General features: G+C 47.5%; 1 protein-coding gene across 1 annotated transcript in view; it reads right to left on the bottom strand.

Annotated features, from left to right (window-relative positions):
* Window positions 1–23,932, bottom strand: part of ASPNAT (aspartate N-acetyltransferase) — a 32,935-nt gene extending 9,003 nt beyond the window's left edge. The window contains exons 1-2 of the mRNA XM_085059635.1: window positions 23,320–23,932; window positions 21,929–22,093 (exon numbers count right to left, since the gene is read on the bottom strand). Of these exons, the coding sequence (XP_084915761.1) occupies window positions 21,929–22,093; window positions 23,320–23,653 (499 nt within the window). The 5' untranslated portion in view covers window positions 23,654–23,932. The remainder of the gene's footprint in view (window positions 1–21,928; window positions 22,094–23,319) is intronic.
* Between the last annotated feature and the right edge of the window lie 222 nt (window positions 23,933–24,154).

Genomic DNA, 24,154 nt, shown 5'->3' with positions numbered 1-24,154 from the left:
CACAGCAACTCCTCCTGGAGCTGCTTCTTTAGCAAATCTGCCTCATTTCCCCTCAAACCAGAGACACAACCTAGGTTCCTCTCAACCCGAGGTTACACAATTGCTTCCACGACTGCTTCCCACTTTTATTCTTAATTTTCTCTTCTTTGCAAGCACCTCTTCTCTGTGCCCACCAAACCTGAGAGGCTGCTAAAGCTCGCTCAGCAACACTTCCCACATTTGTAAAATGGCACGTTTCTGGTACTTTGAGGTATTCTGAATATTTAAAACCCAAATCTGGACATACCTGCTACAGCACAGCCTCCAAACCCTTCACTTTCCCAGCCCCTCCGAGCACCCTCTCCATACACCCACACCTGTCCATCCCAGCAGGGACCAGACCCAGTTGACAGCAGCATGACAGCAAACCTGCACTCCTTGTTAGTTTTTACTTACAATTTTAAAGCTTAATTATAATGATTTTGAGTTCAACGTGAAAAGAAATAGTATCTGGCACATCTCCCAGTGTGTGTTGTGCACACAACGCTTATAATTAGCCACAGACAGGACACATCTGCTCAAACAATGCAAGTTGTGTTCAGCTCTCATTTACACCAGTGCCATCAGTCCCCAAGACTTCACCCCTGCTGTCCTGCTCGTGTCTGTGTCTGCTCCAAGGATCACCAGCAGCCAGATCCTTCAGCCTACTAGAGACACCTCAAGTTCCCAAAGGTGGCTACAAGCTCAGGAACAGCTTTCCCCCATAGAGTGGTCAAATTCCTCCTCCAGGCAGCTGCATCCCATTTGGATGGGATGAAAGCTGTCTTGGGATCACACCACAGGCTGCCAACCTTGGGCTGAGACTTCCTCTACTCTGGGAAAACCCTCCAGTTTCACAGCAAGAATGCTGAAGGTCCTCACATTGCTTTTTACCTAAACTCAACTAGATGACCTCTAAAGGTCCTTTCCAACCCAAACTATCCTATGATTCTATGTTTTCCACAATGCCAGCCAGCTGCAGCTCCTCACCATATCCACTCTTCAAGCAGCACTTTGAGTGGTGTGGAAGCACGCTGGAAAAACCACCCCTGCACTGCCACACCCCAGCACTGGGAGAGGGTCTCCTCCTCACCTTTTCTGGACTGAGGATATCAACTCAGAGCATGGCTTGTTTTTGCACTTTTTCATACCTAGGATGAAACAAAACTAACTTCATCTCAGCTGTCAGTAACGAGCAACAGCCTTGTTTGCAGTGCTATTATTAGCAAGAGCTGACGTTTTACTCTCTCACATGCTATCTGAAAATAATCACTGCTGCAAAGATAAACACAGACCCTGACAGCTACAACTCTCCCTGGCCTTCCAGATACTCATCTCGTGGCAGCATCCCTGCCTTTGCCTTCACCCTCACTTGCCTCCATCTTCTGCCAACCCATTGCTATGGTCATCCAAAGCCCTTCCAGCTCACACCAGGCTCTGTTCTTCACAGATGTCTTTGATTTAACCACAGCTGCCCTGTGAAGACCACTCTGAAGCACTGGAGGCACTTTCCAGAGGCACTGGTTGTTTCCAGCCAAATGCCAAGCACTCTCCCCTGCCTATTTCTGGGCTTCCAAAAGGAAAAGTGAGGAGAAACAGCCATGGAAAACCCACTACCATCTTCCTTAGCTCTCTCCATTCCCTCAGATTGCTGCCTTGCCACACCATCTTGACATCAGGAACTCAGAGGCAAAAGACAAAATAAAGGAAGACATTTTTTTGTGATGAGGATGGTGATGCACTGCACAGGCTGCCCAGAGAAGCTGTGGCTGCCCCATCCCTGGAAGCTTTCAAGGCCAGGTTGAATGGGGCTCTGAGCAACCTGGTCTGGTGGAAGGTATCCCTGGTCCATAGCAGAGGGGTTGGAACAAGATGGTCTTTAAAGGCCTCTTCCAACCCAAACCATCCCATAAAAAAAACCCACCTCATGATACATACACCTATGAAAAAGGCACAAAAGGCACACATACGATTTTTGGGTTGTTCACCTTCACAGCAAGGTCAGATGTGGTTCTTCAATTGATGGCACCCCAGGCCTTAAAGCACACAAGATGGCACTATCTTCCTGCTCTAAATTTAAGGATGATTCCCAGCTTTTGAGGACCAAAGAGGGCATTCTAATTCATCCACCCAACTCCCACAGCTGCCCTCAGACTCCACACACCACTGCTGGCACCACATCCCAAGGACTTCCCCACAGTGGTGGCACCATGCTGGCCACATGTCCTCCCCTCCAAGGAGGACATGCCATGCAATCCTCTGGCTGTGCCTGCAAGCCTTCTCTCCCACCCTCCTCCACCATCATGAGCTGCACAGCTCTCCCCCACGCAGCCGACGAGGATGGATGGTGGGTGAAAATAAATTCATTTATTTTTGCTGCAAATTCTTCTACACCTTTTGATGAATAAAAGGCCAGTGGGTGGATGGGTGGAAAGACTGGAGCCAAAAGCAACAGCAGAGTACTGCTAGAAGGGAGGGGGACAGAGGCATCAGCCTTCCCCACCAGCATGAGTCCCACATGACTGACTATTGCAGGTTCCAACAGCTTTCTTAAGCCCTCAGCACTAAAGGACCACTACCCCAAGCCCCAGAATTGTGCTGCTCTGAAAAAGCAAAGCTCTTCCACATACTTTTCAGATCCCTTGTTTTCTAGAAAATTCTAGTATTTGCACAAGAGCAAGCAAAGCTTTGCTGCCCCAAAGTGACCTGAACTCACACTTGGGTCCTCCCCAGTGCCAGCACCCACACACTTCGGGGTGAGGGCTGAGACAGGTAAACCCTGTCCTTGCTTTTTCTAGGGCTAGAGAGAGAAAAGAGCAGCTCCTGTGGCCACCACCGGCTGTGGGTGCTAATTTTGCATGGATGCATCCCTGTGGGAAGGAATTTTCCTTGGAAGCTCAGCACAAGGCAAGTATGGAAAGCTTGCCCAGAGGCATGCCAGCCTTCTCTCTTTTTCTTCAGGGGTGGCACTGCTATCTATGCAGCCAAGCCCTCATTAATTCTTAGAGGGTTATGTGTGGAACATAATTTCTAGACAGACATGCAGATTCTCAATGCAATATCCCTTCAAGCAGAGACTGTGACTTTCAGTTCTGCTTTGGCATGTCACAGCAGCACATGTGAATTCCCCTACTGGCTCAAAGCTGTCACAGGTGATGTCCCTGGAGCATCACCCAGATGAGAGGAAAGGCAGGGATGCTAGGCAGTTTCCATCACCACTGTTGGGAACCCATCAGGACAGCACCAGTTCTTCTGCATCCTCGCAGCAGAGCCAGGAAAGCATCCTGCACAGGGCAAACATCTCTCTCCTGTATTTCTCCCCAGGCTGCCATGAAGGGGCAAAAGGGGAAAAAATGCAAACACCAAAAAGCTCAAACTCATTTCTGTGCTTCCCATAGGACAGATCTGCAATTGACCATGCTCCTTGCTCTTAATATATCTACATAAAGGCTTGCCAAAAGTAACAGGCTTGCTAATCCCAGAGATCCAAATGCCCCCTGGCTCCTCCCTGTGACCCCCTGACTGCAGCACAGCCTGGTGTGACACTGGCACAGAGGAGACACAACACACTGTCGCATCATGGAGCTGCAAGTATTTGCCCTGGCAGTCACTTGTTCAGCCTCCTCTGCCATCTTTTGGTGTGATTTTGGCCAGAGCAGCAGCTCCTTTTGCCAAGCAGGGGTGGTCTGAGCAGGGCAGTACAGAGGGAATCAGGATCCAGTGAGATGCTAATTACAAGTATTCACCAATAACCTGTCAAAAAGCCCCAAGTTCAGAGTCTGGGCTCTCCTCCTCCCAGCACTATTTATATCCATCACTTTAGGAGAGACAGGCTGTGCATGGCAGCAAGTGGACAGAGTCCCCAGCCCAAAGCTGGCTGTGTATTGCTGATGCTGTTTAAATTTCTGCCCTTTTCTCCTGTCTGGGTTTTGCAAAAGGAGAAGAGGAACCACCCAGCACCTGAGGCAACTCTCCCTCCTCCTTCCCCTCCATCCTCAGTGAAAAACAGGGCAGAGCAGCCGAGTTACATCAGCATCAAGGGAGAAAGGAGGCTCTTCTGGGGACAGCTTGGCTGCCGTGATGTGAACGCTGCTGGCAGGAGGAGTTTGGGGCACAGACGTGGCACATCGGCTGCCACCCAGCCAGACACAGGCAGCCAGGGTGCAGGGACTAAGCAAGGACAAGCAGCAGCTGTCCCTGCCACTGACTGCCACTGATCAGCTAGCCAGGATGGGGAGGGATTTATGTCTATGAGGCATGTCATTATCCTACTATCCCTCCATACCTCCATCTCTCCCATGTGTTGAGTTTCTCTCCTTTCCACCTTTCTAGTTTCCCTTGGCTTCAAGCAGGGCTGCATGACAGCTCCCACAAGTTCTGCTAGTAACTCTACACTTGACTTGACTTAAAAGGCATTCCTGGAGGGCTCCTACAAAATAATGGCATTTTAGTATAGTTTATGGCTATGGAAACGGGGTGAGATGTGAGAGATCCTGACACCCTTGACATCCTTGACATCCCTCTGCACCACACAAGGTGCATGGGGGAACCAAACATGTCAGGGACACAGGAATTATTCATGCATGAAATGAGAAATGCTGTAGGATGCCTTGCTCCCCATAAATAACTCCACATAATCTACCACTGCAGGACACATTGCCCTGTAATAAATAATTCCCTGCTGGAAGAGCACAGGGCAGTGCATCTATATGCTGAGGGTGGGTGACATCCCTTGATTCATGAAGCCTCTGGGCAGCAGGCAATGAGATCACCTACACAGCATGAAAAGAGATGGATGATTTTGTTCTGAGCAACCAGTTCATCTACTTCTCCATCTACCTTCTTTTCCATCCTTGCCACCTTTCATCTGTGTTGTTACCGAGGGCTGAAGGTATTTGCATCAACACCAAAGCTCAGGCAAAGCCTCCAGAGTTGCAAGCAGCAGGGAATCAGTGGGATGACAGTGACATCCAGCACTCAATCTGCAACATAGCCACACTGCAGCACCATGGACATTTGCTACCAGAAACACTGTGACCACAATCCACCACAGCAGTGGGTCACAAACTGGCCCAGAAGACAGGAGTTCATGGGTGACCTCTGAACCAAAAAACCTGAGTGTGGAATGAGAGACAGGGTGATGGGGCTTTGGACTGCAGGTAACAACTGTCCTGAGCATCAGTGCAAACTCCAAACTGTATTTGTATTCAGACTGGTAAGATGCCAGTGCTGATAACCCTGGAGCAGCAGCACATGCTGCACAAGTGACAGCTCCACTGCAGCTTTCCCTGCACCAGGGAGCGGAAAGGGTGGTGAGGTTGCAATTTAGAATAACAGTATGAAAACTTTCATCAGTGCCTGCTCCATGCTTTCTGATGGAGCTGGTCCATCATTCACAAAAGCACCTAGCTACTTTAATGCAGGTATTCCATTTTTGGGTGCCAAAGCCCCCAGAAAACCTCTAAAATGTTGATGACTTGCTATAGTTTATCTTCACTCTAATATTTTGACAGGAGAAAAGGAAAACACATTCTGCAGCAAAGAGACTTCAGGAAATGGCCAGGTTTGGTCCTGAACAGCATCTCCTGCTGTCACTGCAGGGGACACAACCCAGCAGGCATTTCTAATCTTCTTAAAACCTTTACTTTAAAGCTCACCCTGCTCCTCTAAAACACCTCTATGACAGCTTCTACCCACACACCTTACTCCCAGCAAAGCTTTGTGAGGACCCAGCCTGGTCGCCTGGATCAATGCAAGCTGTTAGTGGCTGTGCCCCATGTCAGCACTTCACTGGCTGATTTTACAAACAGGCTTAAGTCCCCTGGGGCCCAGAGTGTCACCACGTGTGACAGCACTGGAGGGGGTGCTCAGCAAAGCCCCAGGAAGCACATGGCACAGCGCAGGAGCAGGCTTTTGATGAGACAGCTAGAAATCCAGGCGATGCTGCAGATGGGATAAAGACAGCCCTTCCAGCACATTTCAGAGGGTGCTATATTAAGAAGTGTAACAGCAGGACTTTAAAATCTTCTATCAGGCTCTTTTTGCTGGCCATGCTGCACCTTGAAAAGCAAAGACTGTAATAAAGCCAGCGTATAACAACTGCTCAAGAAAAAGCTGCAGAAGCAGTTGTGGGGGATTAGAAGCAGCCTGGTTATCTGGACAGATTTAGCCTGGCCCACCTCTCTGCTCTCTGCTGCTGAAATGAAGGACATGACACAGTCAAAGGAGAGACAGAACCACAGATGTAGCAACCAGGGTCTACCTGCTGCTGGGTCATCAGGGGGATGCAGATTGAGAAACCAGGGAGGTCTGTGGTTTTGGCATGTGAGCAATTGTTATCGATAAGCAAAGAATTAAACAGCTTAAAGGAGCGGATAAAGACCAGGATATGTGCTTTTGGCCTGGCATTGTCCTCAGGGCTGACTGGATGATGAGTCCTGGTGCAACAGAGCTGGCTCAGCAGAACAGACTGGTCTGCACAAATGGACAAAACCAGAAAAAAAGTATTTAAACTACTTTCAGGGTAGATGTTCCTTATGCATGCAAAATACACACTAAGCCGATCAACTGCAGAGTCAGGCCTTAAGTAAGGCTACGTTTTAGAATATAGACTGGTTTTTAGTTAGAAGTTTTAAGGAAAAAGAAATCAAGCCCTTTTGCCACATTTGCTACCCTGGACCCTGCCAGTTCCAAAAGACTGATGTGACAATTAGCTCCTTGTTAGTGAAATTAGTTTACAAGATCAAATGTGCTGCTGGTTGTGCTTTAAGCCAGCTCCTTAAAAGGACATTGTTAAGGCTTGGTCTCCATCTTCTGCATCAATCTTTCACTACATGGCTTTATTGCTTTCAAAAGGTACTGAATTTGCCTTGCAGCAATTTTCACTTCCAAACATTGAAAAAACTGGAAAATCTACAATTATTGGATGCTCTAGAATTCATTACTTGCTGGCTGACTTTTACTTTATATGCTTTACTGTAAAAAGAGACTGAGCAATAACCATTGAATGGCTTTCTTTAGCTTAGCAGTTGGCCAAGCCATAAATCAAACTGGGAAAATGGACAGAATCAATCTGATTTTCCCCATCCATCACTACTTGTCTGGTCTAAATTTAGCCAAGGCTCCCTTTATTCAACAGAAGAGACTGTATCCACACAGGTATTGCACCAAATGCTTCTCAGCAAAAGAAAAACTAAGGTTCATTTACTTAAGGTTAAATAATAAACACAATTCTGAGCTCTACAAAGACTTGTAAGGAGTTTTATGCTGCTCTGAGGTCAACAACCTTTGAGTCACTCTTCAGGAGAGCCCCTCTTCTGCGAAAGACCACAGCTAAAGCCTACAGAGCTCACTGCAAACAATTGCTTGTAGACAGGAACAAGGTAGGTAAGATGAATTACACCCAGAGATGGCATAATGATGCATCAGGAGAGAATAACTTATCTGTGCATGCAAGCTCTTTAAATCAAAGACAAAAACAAGGCTGAGAGGTGCCACCCCTAAAACAGAAAAAAGGGAGTGACTAAGAACATTTGCATATTTAAAAAGTGACAGACAAAAACCAACCAAAAAACCCAGAATCAAAAAAAAACCACAACAAACCACGTTGTGTAAAGGGTGCACACATTCAGCCAGAACGTGCTGCACAGCATGTTTCAGTGCTTCTGAGCATGGGTTTAACTCCCTTAGCACATTCTTGCTGCTCTCATGAGTCTCTAAATGAGGACTTTCCTACCTCAGCAGCCGATGAGTGATGATGACAAAGCAATATTTATGGTGCAGAAACACTGACCAGAACAATCTCAGATCCCAGGGCAGCTCCTCCACTCTCTTTCCTGGGACAAACTGGGAGCTGACAGACAGGGATGTGCACTTCACCCAACCCTGCACAGCAAAGAGAAGCTACCACAATGCTCTCCTAACACCAACAATAAATATGGCTCTGCTGCACTCGAAGCCTTTCCTTCTCCATCTGACAGTAGTTTCACAAGAATCCTACCGTGTTGCTAACACAATGAATCCAATCTCCCTGACCTTTAACTTTCAAGAAACTATAGGAGTGAAACAGCAGTCCAAAAGAGTTAAATTTTCTCTGAAATCACAGTGAAAAATTCATTACTCAATATTGAGGAAGACATTGGGAAAAAAGAAAAGGTTCAGAGCACAGATTTGGTAAAAACTACAGGCTGAAGTCAGGTGGTAAATGGCTTGATCTCCTTAAGTCTATTGCAAACAATAAATATATCCTATCTCTAGCACAACATCTTGAAATGGTGCTGCACACACAACCTTCCCAGAGCACAGGCATCCAATAATGACACCAATTATTATCAGCAGGGACAAACTCACCCTATCACCAGCTGCAACAAGATGAGCCTCCAAAATCCATTACAATGGATTGGGAAGAGCTCGAGAGGAGTGAGGGTGGCTCACTACCTCTGTCCTCCCCAGCCACTCACCAAGGGCACCCATTTGGGCATTTCTCACTGGGACCAATCTTGTCTGATCCCCAGTCAGCTGGCCAAACCTATTTCCCAAACCTCTTGGTTAATACAACTAAATAACAGGGAAACTGGGAAAGACAATCAAGCTGGTAAGGAGAATCAGGTTTGGGACAACCAATCTCAGACTTTCTGCCCTCTTCCCATCAGGCAGCACTTTGTCTTTGCAGAGGTGCTCATTCTATCATGGAAAGTGATGAAGAAAAAGCAATGTCCATCTGCAGCATGCCAAGAAACAAAGCATTTCCCTCGGAACACTGTCTGATGTACTTTTGGTATCCAAGGCTAGAGGTAGCAACAGGAATAATGCTACAGTTTGTAGCAAACCCAACTCCTGACCCATAAAAATAAATGAATAAATAACTATCAGGCCTCTCTGGAAGCAAACATTCCAAGTATTCGTGATGTGCTTTTAACACCATCACACTTCTAACACTGGAGGACTTCCTAGAGCAATGACTCTCTCCCTACAACACATCAACCAGCCCATCCCATTTGGGAAGAGGAGGGAAGGAGGCACTTTCCACACTTTAAGGTGTTCCCCAGTCCTGCTGGGGCTGAATCTGACCTACTGATAGCTGCAGGCACCTGCTGGTATCTGCACCTTCCCACATCTCCAACCCAACCCTCAGCCAGGTGGGTGGTGACTTCCAGGACCAAACACAATCAGCAGACAGGGGTATCACTGCTTTCTCATCCCACTGTTTGTAAAGCCTGGTTTTGGGAGATGCTGAGCCCTCCTGAGATGGTGTCTGAGGGTCCTCAGCCCTTCTGAGGCAGCTGGGTTGTTGGGACAGCCAGGACTGCCAGGGACACTACTGCAATGAGTTCTCTCTCAGTGAAAATAAGCACAGGCCTTTTTCCAGCAGGAGAAGCCTGTGAAGGCAACCTGCCATCCTTCAGGTACCACATCCCCATGGCCATCCCACCACAGCTCCACTGCAAATAAACACCTTTCTTGCCTGCAGCCCTCTTCTCCAGAGTTACTGTGAATATGTAATCCCTGGGGGGCTGACATATTTATCCCCACCTCAGTCAAACAAAGCCCTGGTGTGAAGTTGCTCCAAGCTGTCCCACCTGTGGATGCCAAGGAAAAGGAAAGGGCTCTCCCTCTCCCACTCTGCTGGAGCCCTGCACAGCAGGGAGAGCAAACACTGCTTCAGGACCTCACCTCCTTCTGCCATGAGTCATGGAATCCTACAGTGACCTGGGCTGGAAGGGACCTTAAAGATCATCCAGCTCCAACCCCCTGCCATAGGAAGGAATCTTTCAAATCTTTCAGTAGATCAGGGCACAGACCCTAGCAGTATCTCTCAGCAAACCCGTGGCAATGCCCCATGTGAAGCCAGAGCCCTGCCATGATGCAGAAAAAGCACACACCTGGATGACCACCTTGTTAAAGCCAACATGTTTCTACACCCCTCTCCCAGTACATCAAAGCCAATGTGCCCTGGGTATAATTCTACTGAACTCCACTAGTCCAGACTGAAACTAGCACATTTATTTAACGTGGCAGTGCAAGAAAATTCTACATCCATAAATACATGAACATCTGTCACGCTGGGCACAGACAATGGACCTGTTGTGGATGATGCATTAACAGAAAATGAAAATTACATGTGTAAATCTCTACATCTCTGAGACTAAAAAAGAAAAAAAAAACCCACCAAACCTATGCCATGCATTCAGATTACTATGCCAGAATAATCAGCCCAAAAAGTCCCTCCAAAAGCCTAATTCAGATCTCCTGTGAGAACCATCTATCACCACCTTACACCCCACATCCATGTGAATGGGGCTCCTTTGAGCCCCAGCCTCAATACCAGTCACAGGAGCTGGGGATTTGAAAGACACCTGTAAAATAAATTACCAGAGTGAGTAGGTAGCAGGCCATGTCTCATTCCATGGGGAAGACACGTGGCACACGAAGGGCAGGCAGCTCAGGGCTAGTGAAAGCAGATACCTCCATGCCTGTACCCTCAGCCTGTGGCTGCTCATTCACAAAGGATCTGCGGAAAGGGGATCAACTTACAAACAGCACTACAGCAACCACAGCCAGAAGAAATGCAAATCCACACAAAACTGGGTAGAACTGCAGTATTTGGAGGATCTGTTGGATTTTCTCAACTACAAGGATAACATTAAACCCCCATACCCAATGCTAAGACATGGCAGAATGAATATAACTAAAAGCAGGTTCACAGCTACAAGTCCTTTCCAATGCACCAGCATTGTCTAAAACATCATAAATTCATCTTGCAGGCAGCTGACAGCACACACAGCAAACCCAAGGTTTACCACCATTTATGTCACAGGTCTCCTGTAACTATCCAAAGAGCACTTGGACCAATGCTGCTCCTAAGTATCTGCTAAACTCCCAGCAAGAGACAAGGGATTTAAGCCCATGATTAAGTCAAAGCAAATGCTCCACTGACTATTTAAGCCAAACTGTCCCAAGAGTTCAGTCTCAGTGAATGTGAGGGTTATGTGAAGATTTTTTTTAGAATTTCACTGAAATCCTCTTTAGCTATTTGAGTTATCCATGAAAAATGTTCCCACTTCTCAAGAATCCTTGCAGATGCTTTGATGTTTTTCAGACTACTGACGGTTTATAAAAAGCCCCGTAAAACCCGATGATGGCTTATTCCCAAACGAAAATCACTGTCCGAGAGGCACAGCTTGATGTTATCCTCTGAACACTGACAGCTCCTGAAACTCCACCAGTCGTAGATTTTCATAGCCATTAAGTGAATCTAATTGACTTTACAAGCAGCAAAAGCTTGAAAAGGTGTTTTACAAATACCCCTTTTAAACAGTTTGGATTAAAAAAAAAAAAAAAATCTCTCATTAGCATCCCTATTGTACAATAACTTCTTCCCCACTTGCTTTATCTTTTTTCAACAAATCCCACCATTAACAATGTAATTCAACCAAGCAGGACTTTACCAGGATGCTCACTGCTGTTCAGCAGCCAGGTATCTGCCATGCTTTTATTGCTCTGCCTCTCACTAACCATCATCTGAATTAGCACTCAGAAATGGCAGGTGCTCCAAACCAGGCTGTTTTCAAAAGCTTCTCTTTGCACTTCTACTATTTAACATTATTTTAAATTGGAAGACTACAGATTTAGGTCTTCCCTGGTTTCCCACTAGAAGTGTTACACAGTGTTTCTGATGCTGTTATCCAGATCCAGGGAGGATGAACAGATTTGGCACCTCCAAAAAAAGAACAAAAAGCCCTGGTCTCAGCAAATGAAATAGTTAGGTTTGGGGTTTTTTAGTTTTTTGGTTTTTTTCCTGTACTCTGACTGCAATAGGGATTTTATATGTCCTGTTAAAATGGGAAAACTAGGTTTGTAAGAAATGTCATAGTGGACAAGATCAATGGATACATCTGGAAATGATGTGGGTCAGATGCTCTAGAGAAAGTGTAAGAAATCTTGTTGCTGGCAGTTCTTTTGCCTTTAGGCAAAATATTCTCCCCCCACCACTGACATGTGGGTTTGTACACTGACACACTGTTTTCAGCTTAGCAGACACAATATCCTCTGTGCTGCTGACTTCTATTTATTTTCTCATCTTTGTTTTTCTGAGTCTTCTACCAAAAAAAAAAAAAAAAAGTACTTGCACTAACCATGCAAAATATCTGAACAACAAACTAAGGAGAAGAAAGTACATATACAATGAAATTAGGTAAAGGCACATAAATTGAAAAGTTTGATGGAAGGAAGGGGAAAATCAGAGATACAGAGAGATCCTGGGTATTGACTACTACCCTTGGGAAATGCCATAAGTGACGACTGGAGCAAGAACTAGACCAGACAAAAACCACTGGAGAATTCAACACAAGGATGGACAAGAGAGCTGAGCAGAATTCAAAGGAATGCAAATGTTGCAGTCTGACCCACGACTGGCAATGTGGGATACAGAACTGCTGTGCTAGGGCGTGGAAGAGGGGAAAAAAAAGGAAAAAAACGTAACTCAAGGAATCAGTGTTGGTTACCTGACAGCTGTTGAAGTGAATGTTGAATGCAAGGTACACTGAAGCTACTCATGGCCAGACAGTTGGTCCAGCCCTCCCCATTTCAATCAGCAGCACTAGCACAGAGCCCTAGAGCTGCAACTGTGAAAAACAAACAAACTTGCACTGCTGATGCCGATTTCCAAGTCAGGATTCGAGCACACTGGCAAGAGAGAGTGGGAGCAGCTTGTACAGCAATTACTGGTGATTGAGGGTAAGTCTAGGCAAGCAGCTTACTTAAAAATGCAGTTTTTGCAAATGTGAAACAATTCACACATTTGTCCTGAATTCACCAAAGGTGGAAAATGAAAGGCAGAGGAAAGCCAGGCTGGCACTAATCCTGCACAGAGCTCAGCCCCCAGCATTGCCAGCCAGGACATTGGCACACAGCTCAGTCCTCCCAGCATCACAGGGGATGTCCCAGCAGTCAGGACTTCAGAGATGGACCTCCTATGACAGTGGTATAAAATACCTCAATATGTAATTTAAACAGGGCCTGGGATGCAGGAAATCCCAGCACTGACTCAGTGCAGATTTAATAGTGCCATGCAAAGAGGTAAATGCTAACCATATCATGGTTCTATCACGATCAGTGTTTTTAAAGTATACACTTGGGTCTGACCTGTGCTTCTTAAAGAAAGCTGTAACAGAGCCAACCATTCCACTCTGGGCTGAAAAAAGCATTACACCCCCCACCAAACACAGATCTTTGCTTCGTCATAGTGAAAAAACAGAGAAAGAGTAATAAATAAGCTCAGTTTGGACCAAAACTATCCTCCCTTTTACTTTCCAGTTCCTGAACTGAAAAGTCATTTTCTCACAAAACCTCTGTTTTTCAGTTTTGCTGTTTGGATAAGTCCTAGAAACAACACATGAATTTTAAGTGACAAATATTACTTGCAAGTTACAATTTCAAGCAGGACACACTGATGTGGGACTAATGCCTTGTATTATTCCATTAGCATTTACACTGTTGCAAATCCCATTTTCAATAACAGTATCTCATGTAGCCACTTAAAAATACAACTGTAATACATGCTTCCCATTACCAATTTTGAAATGTCTCCTTTCACTCACAGAATCTCATTTTAAAGAAGAAGCCCAGCTTGGCACTAAGCCCTGGGAATTCCACATCTACATTTTAGAATTATCCTGTAAGAAATTTAATTTTTGAAGGAAACATTCTTCAAACAATTATAGAAGACAATGGATGATACTGTACATGCTGTCATAAATTGTTAATTGATTGCTGGGGTCCAATAGGTCAAGAGATGACTCAAAAGAATGGCTCAAAGCCATCTGTAACAGACACCACAGCTTGTACCTGGCTCTGACCAGACCACTATGAAATAATTTTCAATGCAACCTTAATAAAGGACCTGAGGCTTCTTGGTGATTCCATGTGGCCCCCTCACCAAAACACAAAAACAAAAAAAAAGGGAACTCAAACCCTATTATTGGGTTACAAGAAATAAATTTGTCAACAGAAACTAGGTAAGACACATGCTGCTATCTTTGGCTTTTCTTTAAGACTCCTTTCATTAGCCACCTGTCAGGACAACAAAACGATGCCTCAGCTTTCTACAGAATGGAAAAAAAAATAAAAGGGAAAAAGAAAATCTAAAAATACACTTTGAAGCTCCCTGTTTTGCTGATGCAGAAAGTAACAACAAAGGCTCATACATCCCTCAGCTCATCACAGAACCCAAAACACTCCAGGTCTCTCTTTTTGCTGTAGTCTGGAAGGGAGTAGCATCAAGCATGTGATTATTTGTAACAGATCTCCAGCACTGCATTACCAAAATAAAACCATGCACTCTGCAATACACCAGCAAACAATGCTGTGAGCTCCTGGAGTCCCCAAAGGGCTCACGGCCACCCCAAAAGTCACTCCCATCCCAAGGAATTAAATATAACCCACCCAAATCAAGATCTAAGCCTACAGAAGGAATTTGAGAAATCCACACTGAAATTCGGGGCGATTTTGAGAGGTTTGCCTTCTTGAAAAATCAGGCCATGCATTTAGACTTTTACATAGAACCATTTTTTTCAATATATTTAGAGGTCTTCAAGTAGAGAGCAATCCCCAATGGCAATTTCTGAAGTATTAAGGACACTGGTGATGCACATTGAGAGGAAACAACATGACCACAGACACTCTTGGGTAATCCTAAGAGGCTGAATACAATAAATAAACATGATAATGTGAGAATAAGATTTTTCAGTTCATGTTCCAAAATCCAAAATTCAGTGTCAAGAGGGGCTAAAAGCTTTGTACTTTTAAAAACTCCTGCCACTATTCAGAGATCCAACATAGAGCCTAAATTTAGGCTATTATGAAATCTTAACCTAAACAGGCTTTTGGGCAATTGTTTAAAATCTTGGCCATTCCTAAGAAAGCAAGAGAAAGAAGAGCTGCTGGAAATGCTTCTGGAGAGTAATGAATTTGCATCTAAACTTGTGAATAAAATTTTGGAATCAGAACCCTTTTTGATTTATTCACTAAGACAGTCTGGAGAAATTGATACAACCATGCCAGAAAACATCCAACAGTGGAGAAAACATTAAAAAAATCACTCAAGGCTACAAAACCACCCAGAACACCTGATATCCCTACCTTCTTCATGCTCCTGAGTCCCACTGTGGCTTGTTTGCTGGTCTCAAGAAGTGCCTAAATACTGATGTTCAATTTGCACAACTGGTTACCTCTTGTACTGAAGATTAATGAGCAGCACTGGCATGTACTGAGGATTTTAAACACCTGCAGGCTGAGCTTACGTTCATCAGCATCATATCCACCCAGCCATGGCTACAACTCAAACACCTCTGCATTACCTGATGGTCATGTCCATGAGGGACTGACTACTTTTAGAGAGAATTCTGAACACAAGGAAAAAAAAAAAGGTCATATTACTCTGCAAAATTTACTATAAAATCTATTTCCTTCTAATTTTGACATGGGAATGTGCCAAACTCGTGGATCTAAAGGGAGAGCTATTTTTATCTTACAGATACACACACTGAGGAATGGGTTTGTGCATATGTTCCTGCTCCTGTGATAAATAAATAGGAAGGGGGGAGGCTGCAGCAGCTTGCCCACAAACATGTTTATTCCATTGGCTGTGGATGACACAGCCCTGAATCCACACACTCTCCCCTTGTCAGGCAACTCTAGTTTTTCCTATTGCTGGCCCTTGGCCAACAGCATCACCCTTCTACTCTGTACTACCTGAACCCCTCAAAAGTGGGGGAAAAAAAAAATTAAGATTTTGTGGGGTAGAAGGACCCTGAGGCCCTAGAGTGGGTTGAGCAGAGCTGGCCCACATGGCTCAGTACTGCAAGGGACCCAAGCTGGGTCGCCTCCTGATCTACCAAGCTCTTATCAGCAGGGCTGCAGCTTTGGGCTGAGGCTTCTGCAGCATGTGTGCTGCTGGGACCAGGACAGCCCTTGGTCAGCTCTGGGAATACAGGGTGAGGGGTAGGAGCTGGTGCCAGCAGCATTTTGCATTTCTCACTGTGCCCAAGCTCCACACCTGCAGGATGGGGCTGCCTCCAGATGGAAAAGGGAAGCTCCAGCACAGTGAAATGAGGCAGCCATCAGTGATGGAGCACCACTGTCAGATGAGGTGGGTTTTGGGACAACTTTGAAGACATTTTACATTATCGAAATAAAACCAAAATATTTCGGTCCGTTACTAATGCTGGACAAAGCACATCCCTAACATTTGGAAACGTGAGTTGTTTTTCATCTTGCTTCCCAAAAAACTCTGCACTGGAGATGAGAGATGCCAAACCAGGCAGTTCCCATGCTGCAAAGTTGTAGATACCAAAAAGCAACAGTAGGAATTGCTGAGCTGAAGAACCTCTGACTGTCCCACTCGCAGGATATCAGCTTTGGAAATACTTTCTGACAAAATATTTCCCACTATAATGTATATGAAACTAATCCTAATCTTGTAGGACCTTGCTGCTATGGAGGTTGCATCCCAGGGAGCACACTCATGGAATTGCAGAGATGTCAGCAGTGATATGCTCGCAGGACAGACTCTCCTCTGCCCGAGGAGACTTAACTTCAGTTCCCAGCAGTGATGGGAAGCAGAGCTGGGAAACACCCAGCTGGAGATAAGAACACAGCCTCTCCCATGGATTTCCCAGCTCCATACTCCTCACCACTCCACTCGGCATGTGGGAAAGGTACGCATGAAAATCCCAATACAGGACAGACAGCTCAGGGGTTTGGCAGATACATGAGGTCAGGACACTGCATAAGCCAGCAAGAAATGCTGAAGATAGGGATGCTTCAGATTCCAGCTGCCTCTTGGGCACCAGGAGTGGGGCAGGGCTCTCCAAAAACACATTCCTCCACTGGGAAGCAGCAGCCCTGAGCCCTCTCCGGGGGCATCAGGTAACTAAGCCCTTTCTTTGCAAAGCAAGAGCTGCTCTATTCTTTCCAAACAATGTTATCATTTGGCAGCTTCACTCCTGCTTATCTGGCAGCTTGAGCATTATCCAGAATGTGGAAGAACTGGGCTCTGTGGCCGACCCTCTGCCCCGGGGCTCAGTGGGGAGAAATACCCCCCACCCCCTCCCTGCATCTTTCCAAGGGTTTAGGCATGGCATAGCAACCACAGCTCCAGGGCTGAGGATCTCCTCCCAAGGCAGACCCTGTATTGTCCCTGCACCCCAACAGTCATTAGTGCTCACCTCAGAGCCTCCCTAAGGCTCAGCATTTATGGAGCAGAGGCAGCTACATGATTCTCAACCAGCTGTTCACTGTGCAAACATCATGCTAGAGGGATCAAACCCACCGCCAACAGGACTGATGCAAGACACAAATACTTGCTCGTTGCCCAGAAAAACACCTCACTGTTGGCAAGGGACACCTCAAAAGGCAGAGGCAGCTAATAGGGTTTCACCTCCTCACAACCCAACTCCGGACCCACCTCAACTCAACCAGGGTCCTTCTAGCAGGACAGGATCCCAGAACCTCTGCCAAGAAGGGGAGGACATCTCTCCTTTGACCTCAGCTGAGGAATGTGCCACCCTGGAGCAGCAGAAATTGGGCCCTAATGAACCATCCCCCCCACAGTCCCTCTTCCTTAGGGCCCTGTCCCCCAGGGAGGCTGGGATATCTGTGCAGGCTCTTCATGTGCACCCTCATGTGCAGGGGACAAGGGGCAGCAGGACAGGAGGGCTCTGCTCACTCCTGGATGGAGAGCAAAGCACTCATCCCCTCCCAGCACGAGGCAACCAGAGTCCTCTGCCTGCCCACGGAGCGAGAGCCGAGCGGAGCAGCCGAAATCCGCAGCCCTGAGCACAGCATGGCTAATGTGAGCTGACAGTCCTGAGCAGCACTCCAGCTTCGGCTGCTGCATCACGCCAGGCACACGCCCTCAACACCCCACCAGGTCCTGCAGCCTCAGCTCTCCAGGCTGCCCATCTGTGCTGTCTGTCCATCCTCCCCAGCAGCACTGGGCACTGCCATGGAGCCACCGAGCTTGTCACCTGTCCCCAAAACCCTGACAAAGGCCAGCTGCCACCACCACCAGGTCTTTGTGCCACCAGGACAGGTATGCACACCTGTGAACAAACCCTGCCAGGACAGCCAGCAGCAGGAGGTAATTCTTTAAACAACCACAGAAAGACATGGAAATTCGTCAGCCAAAGCCCCAGCTCCAGTCTCTTTGGGAAGCAGCAATTTTGCATTGGACACAAGGAAGTCTTGGTTTCCATAAGCTCTCCAGCAGAGACCCCAGCCTCACAAGAATCTCTCTAACACACCAACCACTGCAAAAAAACCATACATCACAACCAACTGGGACAGAAGCTTGAAGAGACACTGTAAAATTGATTAGTCATCAAAATCATCAGACCATAAAAGAAGCTCCAGCTGTGCTCGTCTTTTTTGTATGGATAAGTGCAAGAGGCAGGGCTCTATTTAAAATTAATTTTTTTTTTTGGTTGGTTTTGGTTGGGGTTTTTTTTTGTTTACTAGAGCCTATTACTCTGGTTGACAATTAAGCCCATCATCCAATGCCTTTCTTTTTCACCACCCCAGTAATCATTTTTCATAGCCTTTGAAGAAGGAAAAAAAGAAAGGTAAATTCGATTAAGTGCTGATTTAAAATGAAAAATGCAAGTTTACAAAGAGCTCAGGAAGGTGTTTGAACCATTCAACCTTCTGTTTTGAGACCACAGCACAGACTTCACACAATTCCTTTCACATTGAAAGCAATTTCAAATCACACCACTGTGTACAAACTCCAAGTAAAGCACTGGCCAAACGTTCTGCCAGACCCTTGGCATAAGTGTAGGAGGGCAAGAGAAAAAAAAGATTTAAATTTTGGCTAGTGTACTTCTGCAAAATCACTGTCAGCACATATTTTTTAGTTCAAACCAAACCCAGCAGAAAATTCAAACCAAACAATAACCAACTTGGAGGCAAGAGGGTAAAAAAAAAAACTACAGAAGAAAAACCCTAATAAGGTGTAACTTGTGGAATTGTTCAACACTAATCATTAACCTGGGTGCTTATGGTATCCCAGGGCAAACTGGGTCTTTTTGGCTTGGTTATAAAACTGACTCACAGGTTTTGTGGATGCTTTCACAAAACCACAAAGAATGATCCATTTTAATGGTGAAAATATCCCTCACTGTAGATGCTTGCCTTACCAGAGGCTATTTGCTGTAGATGCTCTCTGTGACAGGACCCCAGGCCTGGGCACTGTGGAGAGCTGGCTGCAAACAACAGGTTTTTGTGCTTGAGTATCTCGGATTCCAAGGGCAAAAACCTCAGCAAAGCCACAGCCAACATCTTTATCCAAGACCTTAAGATCATGCCCCAGTTCTACCTTTGCATTCATCACCCTAAGAAACAGGAATTCATAACCCCACCACAAATACACTCCCTTCCTCTTTTTTCCGTGCTGAGGAAAAAAATATTCAAGGAGGAAAACATGGATTCTCTAAAGAAGCAGCAGGAAGCTGCCTGGTCATACTCCCAGGCCAAGCTGCAGTTTTATCAGGTTGGGCTCAACTGGTCTAGTCAAGCTCTGGCCATCTCTAGCCTCTCAGGGACTCTGTTCCCACACCCCATTCCTTCTGCTCTGACCAGGTCTTCTCTTCACTCCTCACTGAGAAAGCTCTCAGCTGCAGCAATACAACAAGCCCTTCTCATTCCCACTGCAACCATTTCTGCCTGGGTGCTAATTTGTAAACTAGGCAAATAAAAGGCAAACTTGGGGCTTGAATTTGTTTTATTGCCATTGTTCTGTCCTTTGGGTGGGACGGGCAAGGCAAGTATGGCACGTCGCTGCCTTTCTCTGGATGTTCACACAGCCAGCCTTCAAAGCACACGAAACTCTGGGTTTTTCTGTGATTACTGTATTTATACTGCTGTCCTGTAGCAAGAAAATCCACCAGCTGCATTTTGGGAGGAAACAGGAGCAAACCACTGGATTCATGCCTTGTGCACAGCTACACCAAATAGCACCACACAGATTCCTGGCACACGGATGGTGCTGCTCCCAACACACAGACACACTTCTCCTTCCCCAGTCCCCAAATCCCCTCTGGTCTCTTTATCCAATTATGACTCCAGCCACATTGCTAATGGCACTATCATCAAGAACCTTTAACAAGCACCAACAATTCCACAAATCTGCTTTTTATGGCATGGCAGAAGCCTAATTACATGATTAAATTCTGTCAAAAATTAAAGCCCACACACTTGCTCTAAAATTGCAATTAGCCCTTTCAGGTACCAGATAAAAGCAATGCTAACATTTCAAAGATGTGTTGGCAACACAGCTGAACCAGATTACATTACTGACCCTAAACAAATCCAGGGCATTACTTTGAGTCCCTTTCCTTTACTTTCTGTGTCTGCTAGTGTTATAAATACAGGAACTTTGATCCCTGCTTTGAATTGTGACCACGCAAGTCCCAAGCATTAACAAGCAAAGCAGCTCAAACACCTTTTAATGCCATATTATATGTTCTTATTCCACTGGAATTTTCTAATATTTTCTCCAGCATAATATCGTGCTGGACCTCACTACAGAGGTGCAGAAATGTTTTGCTATGAACCCTTTTATTTCTGTGACATTGCCTTTAATGAAGATTGAGCTTCTTAAATGCAAGTCACACACCGCTTAATTTTTACAAAAGCAAGCCCTGTAAATGAAACACACCCTGCATGTAAGATGGGACAAGATCTGTGTAAGGTACACGCTATGATGGGAAAAGAAATTTAAATTAAGCTAGTTAATGATTTTCATAAGAGGAGCAACATTTTAGCAAAATGTAACATTACATATTAGAAGTGAGGAAGGTGTGCGGCTATGGCACTTCCTAGCAGTTCTCCAGAAGTGCCCAGGGAAAGGTTTGTCACACCTGGGCAACAGGAATGATGCAGCAAATGATACAGCAAAAACATGGTCACATGGAAAAACAACACAGTAGGTACCCAAGAAGAGAGCAGGTACCCCAAGAAGACAGAACTAAGGTGGGATACTGGCATCTCCTTGCTCTTCCAGCTCACCACTAGCACTCTGTGACCACCAAAAGAAAACCTCAAACCCCAAGTGACTGCCCAGGCATCCCTCTGCTCAGGTCCTCAGCATGGATGTGTGCCTATAAAAAGGGAAATAGCACCTGACAGGTTCTAAAGGGACCTTTTTTTTTTGACAACATAAGTTATCTTTTACAACTTAACAAGATAATATTATCATTAGGTGCTGTATTTTTAATTGTACTCACATATACAACAAATGGGTGAACCCATATTATGACAAGCTTATGTGGCAGCAGCCCTTTACATACCTGATCTGTGCCTCTTCCAAAACACCTGCATTAAGGAATGTTCTTGAATGACATGGAAAATTGGCTCAACAGCTAAAATGGGCTCCTCTGAGTATTTGGGCTAAAAGGACTTTCATCTCCCTCTCCTCCTGCTGTCAGAGCTAACACCAAACGCTTGGAGCAAAGAATCACCGAGCTGAAGATACAAGGGCTGGGTTGGACCCAGGCTGCAGGGAATAACCCACATCCTCCAGCCTCAGTGTCCCCAAGCACCCACAGCCTGGTCCTTGGGGTGGCTGTGGGACCCAGCAGCACCATGCTTGAGGGGTGGACAGAGGCTGCCTGGGATGACTAGGCACTTGGGGGAGGGGGAGTAATGAAAAAAAAAACCAAAACAGCAAAAAAACCCCAAACCAAACCAAAACCAGAGATGACTTTGTGCCTGGTGTGGCTAAAGAGCTGCATTCTGGCGACTTTTGAGCTTGCTCAGTGCTGCTGACAGGAGGAAAAGGCGCCAGCAGCAGGGAGCAGCCATGTTCCCCAGCAGGCTGGGGGAAGGAAGGCTCCCTCAGGGAATTCGTACTCACCTGGCGGTTTCATGTAATATTGCTCAATATCGGACATGTCCGTGTGCAGCGCACAATCGAGATAGTGCAGGATAACTTTTCTACTGAAGTAGTACCTCATGCCCATCAGAAAGATGGGCAAACAGCAGGTCAGCAGGAAGGACTTGGTCACAACAAAGCACATTACTATGGAGATAAGGAAGAGAAATAAACGACACCTGTCAGAAAAGAGAATTTAGTGTTGATTTCGGAATACAAACTCATTATAAAAATAAAAATCAATAAAACAAGCACAAGTCAAAATATACATTTGCAGCACACACACGGTTCACGCTCTCGAGATTTTGGTGTTAAGGGATGGCATATCGCGACGAGAAAACCCGCAGAAGTTTACGAGAAGCTGGAGGAGCCGGCGGGGAGGATCCGCCACGGCACGGCAGGGCCCAGCGAGCCCCTGCGGAGCGGAGCGGAGCGAGGCCCCGCACAGCCCGGGCCCCTCGCTGTCCCCGGCGAGGCCGGAACGCGGCCGGGCGGAGGAGCCGCGCTGCGGGCACCGCTCCGCAGCCATGTGTTCGCCACTGCGGCACTGCTATTTCCATCAGCACCGTCTCCCAGGGCAGCCACCCTGCCCGCTCCCGTCCTGGGGGGCTTCTGCGGGTGTCCCTGCGGCGGCGGCTCCCTCGGCACGGCGCGGAGCCGCCGGCTGAGTCCCCCTGCTCCCCAGCGCCTGCCGGGGTCCCCTCCAGCGCGGCGTGCCATCCTCCCCGGTGTCTGGGACATGGGGTGCGACCCGCCTGCAGCCACCGAGGGCAGGAGAGCACCCCAAAGCCCGCTCAGGGTGGGGGAAAGAGCTACTAATTATTGGCACGGGGAGGGGACCCCTATTTTTGGGTATTTAACTCAGGAAGGTGAGGGGACCCCCCGGTTCGGTGCTGCCGCAGGGGGTACCCCCTCCCCACGCCGGGGGTGGTCTGGGGGACGCTCCCGGGCGGGCCCGGCTGTCTCCCGGCAACGCCGGCACGCCGTGCCCCCCTCGCCGGGCTGCGCGGGGGCGGCCAGTGCGCCGTGCGCTCCGCTCCGCTCCGCTCCCCTCCGCGCACCCCCCAGCCCCGCAATAACCACAAGGACGACTCTACCCTCACCCCCGCGGCGACCTCCCCTTCACGGCCGCCCTCCCCTAACACCCGCGCAGGGTCGCGCATCCCCCGGCGGCGCAAGGCTCCCCCTCCCAGCCCGCCTGCCTCCGCCGCAGCGCTGCGGCTCCGCGGCCGCTCCGCACGATGCTGCGGCGCTCCCCGGCCGCACCGCGCCCGCGGGTCCCCGGCGCCTCCCGCCGCTCCGACCATTTTGTGAAGACCCACAGCGGCGAATAAACCCGGCGCCCCCCTCCCCAAAGGGGAGCGGATACTCACCCGCCAGCAGCCCGTAGAGCAGCTGAGTGAGGGGCTGCTGCTTCAGCCCCCTGAACGCCGTGTTGGGGATCCGCTCCATGATCCCCTCGTAAAAGATGCGGCGCACCACCTCCTGTTCAGAGGGGTGGAATTCGCGGATATAGACATTGTCGCGCCTGGGGTCTTCTTTTGGTGGGGTGAGGGGAGGTGGGGGTGAGGGAGGGGAGCCCGCCAAAGAGGGCCACATCTGGGAGGAGGAAACAATGATCGTGTCTTTTTTGGATCCCGGGATTGATTCATGATCTTCCGCCACAATCTTGGTCTCACAAACCATCTTGGGAGACAGACAATGCATGCAAACCGGCCGCGGGGAGGGGGCGAGGAGAAAAACGGGAGGGGAGGGGTGTCAAAAAATCAACAAAAAAATAAATTAAAAAAAAAAAAAAAAGGAAAAGGGGAGGGGGAAGGAGCGGGGCGCGGAGCCGGCACGGAGACCCGCGGGCAGCGGGGCGCACAGCAGCGCGGCCGGGCGGGACGGGAGGAAGGAGCCCCGCTGCATTTTGGAGAGGCATTTATAGGGCGGGGGGGCCGCGGGTCCCCGGGGTCCTAGAGCCCCCCGCATTGGCTGCGGGGTCGCCATGTGATCGGGGGGGCGGGACACCTCCCCTTGCCCCCCCATCCCTGCACCGCCCCTTGCAAATTACTACGGCGCGGGGCTGCGGGGAGACTCGGCGCCGCACATCGCTGCCCGCGTACACCGGTGCGCGCGGAGGGGTGGTTATTAATTTATTTTCCATGTATCTATTTATTTACTGCCAACGCACGGCGCACTCAGCAGCTTTCTCGAACAGTCGCT

Source organism: Lichenostomus cassidix, chromosome 4, assembly GCF_008360975.1.
Source record: "Lichenostomus cassidix isolate B80296 chromosome 4, HeHo_3.0, whole genome shotgun sequence".
NCBI lineage: Eukaryota > Metazoa > Chordata > Aves > Passeriformes > Meliphagidae > Lichenostomus > Lichenostomus cassidix.
This window is presented reverse-complemented; position numbering and strand designations above follow the sequence as displayed.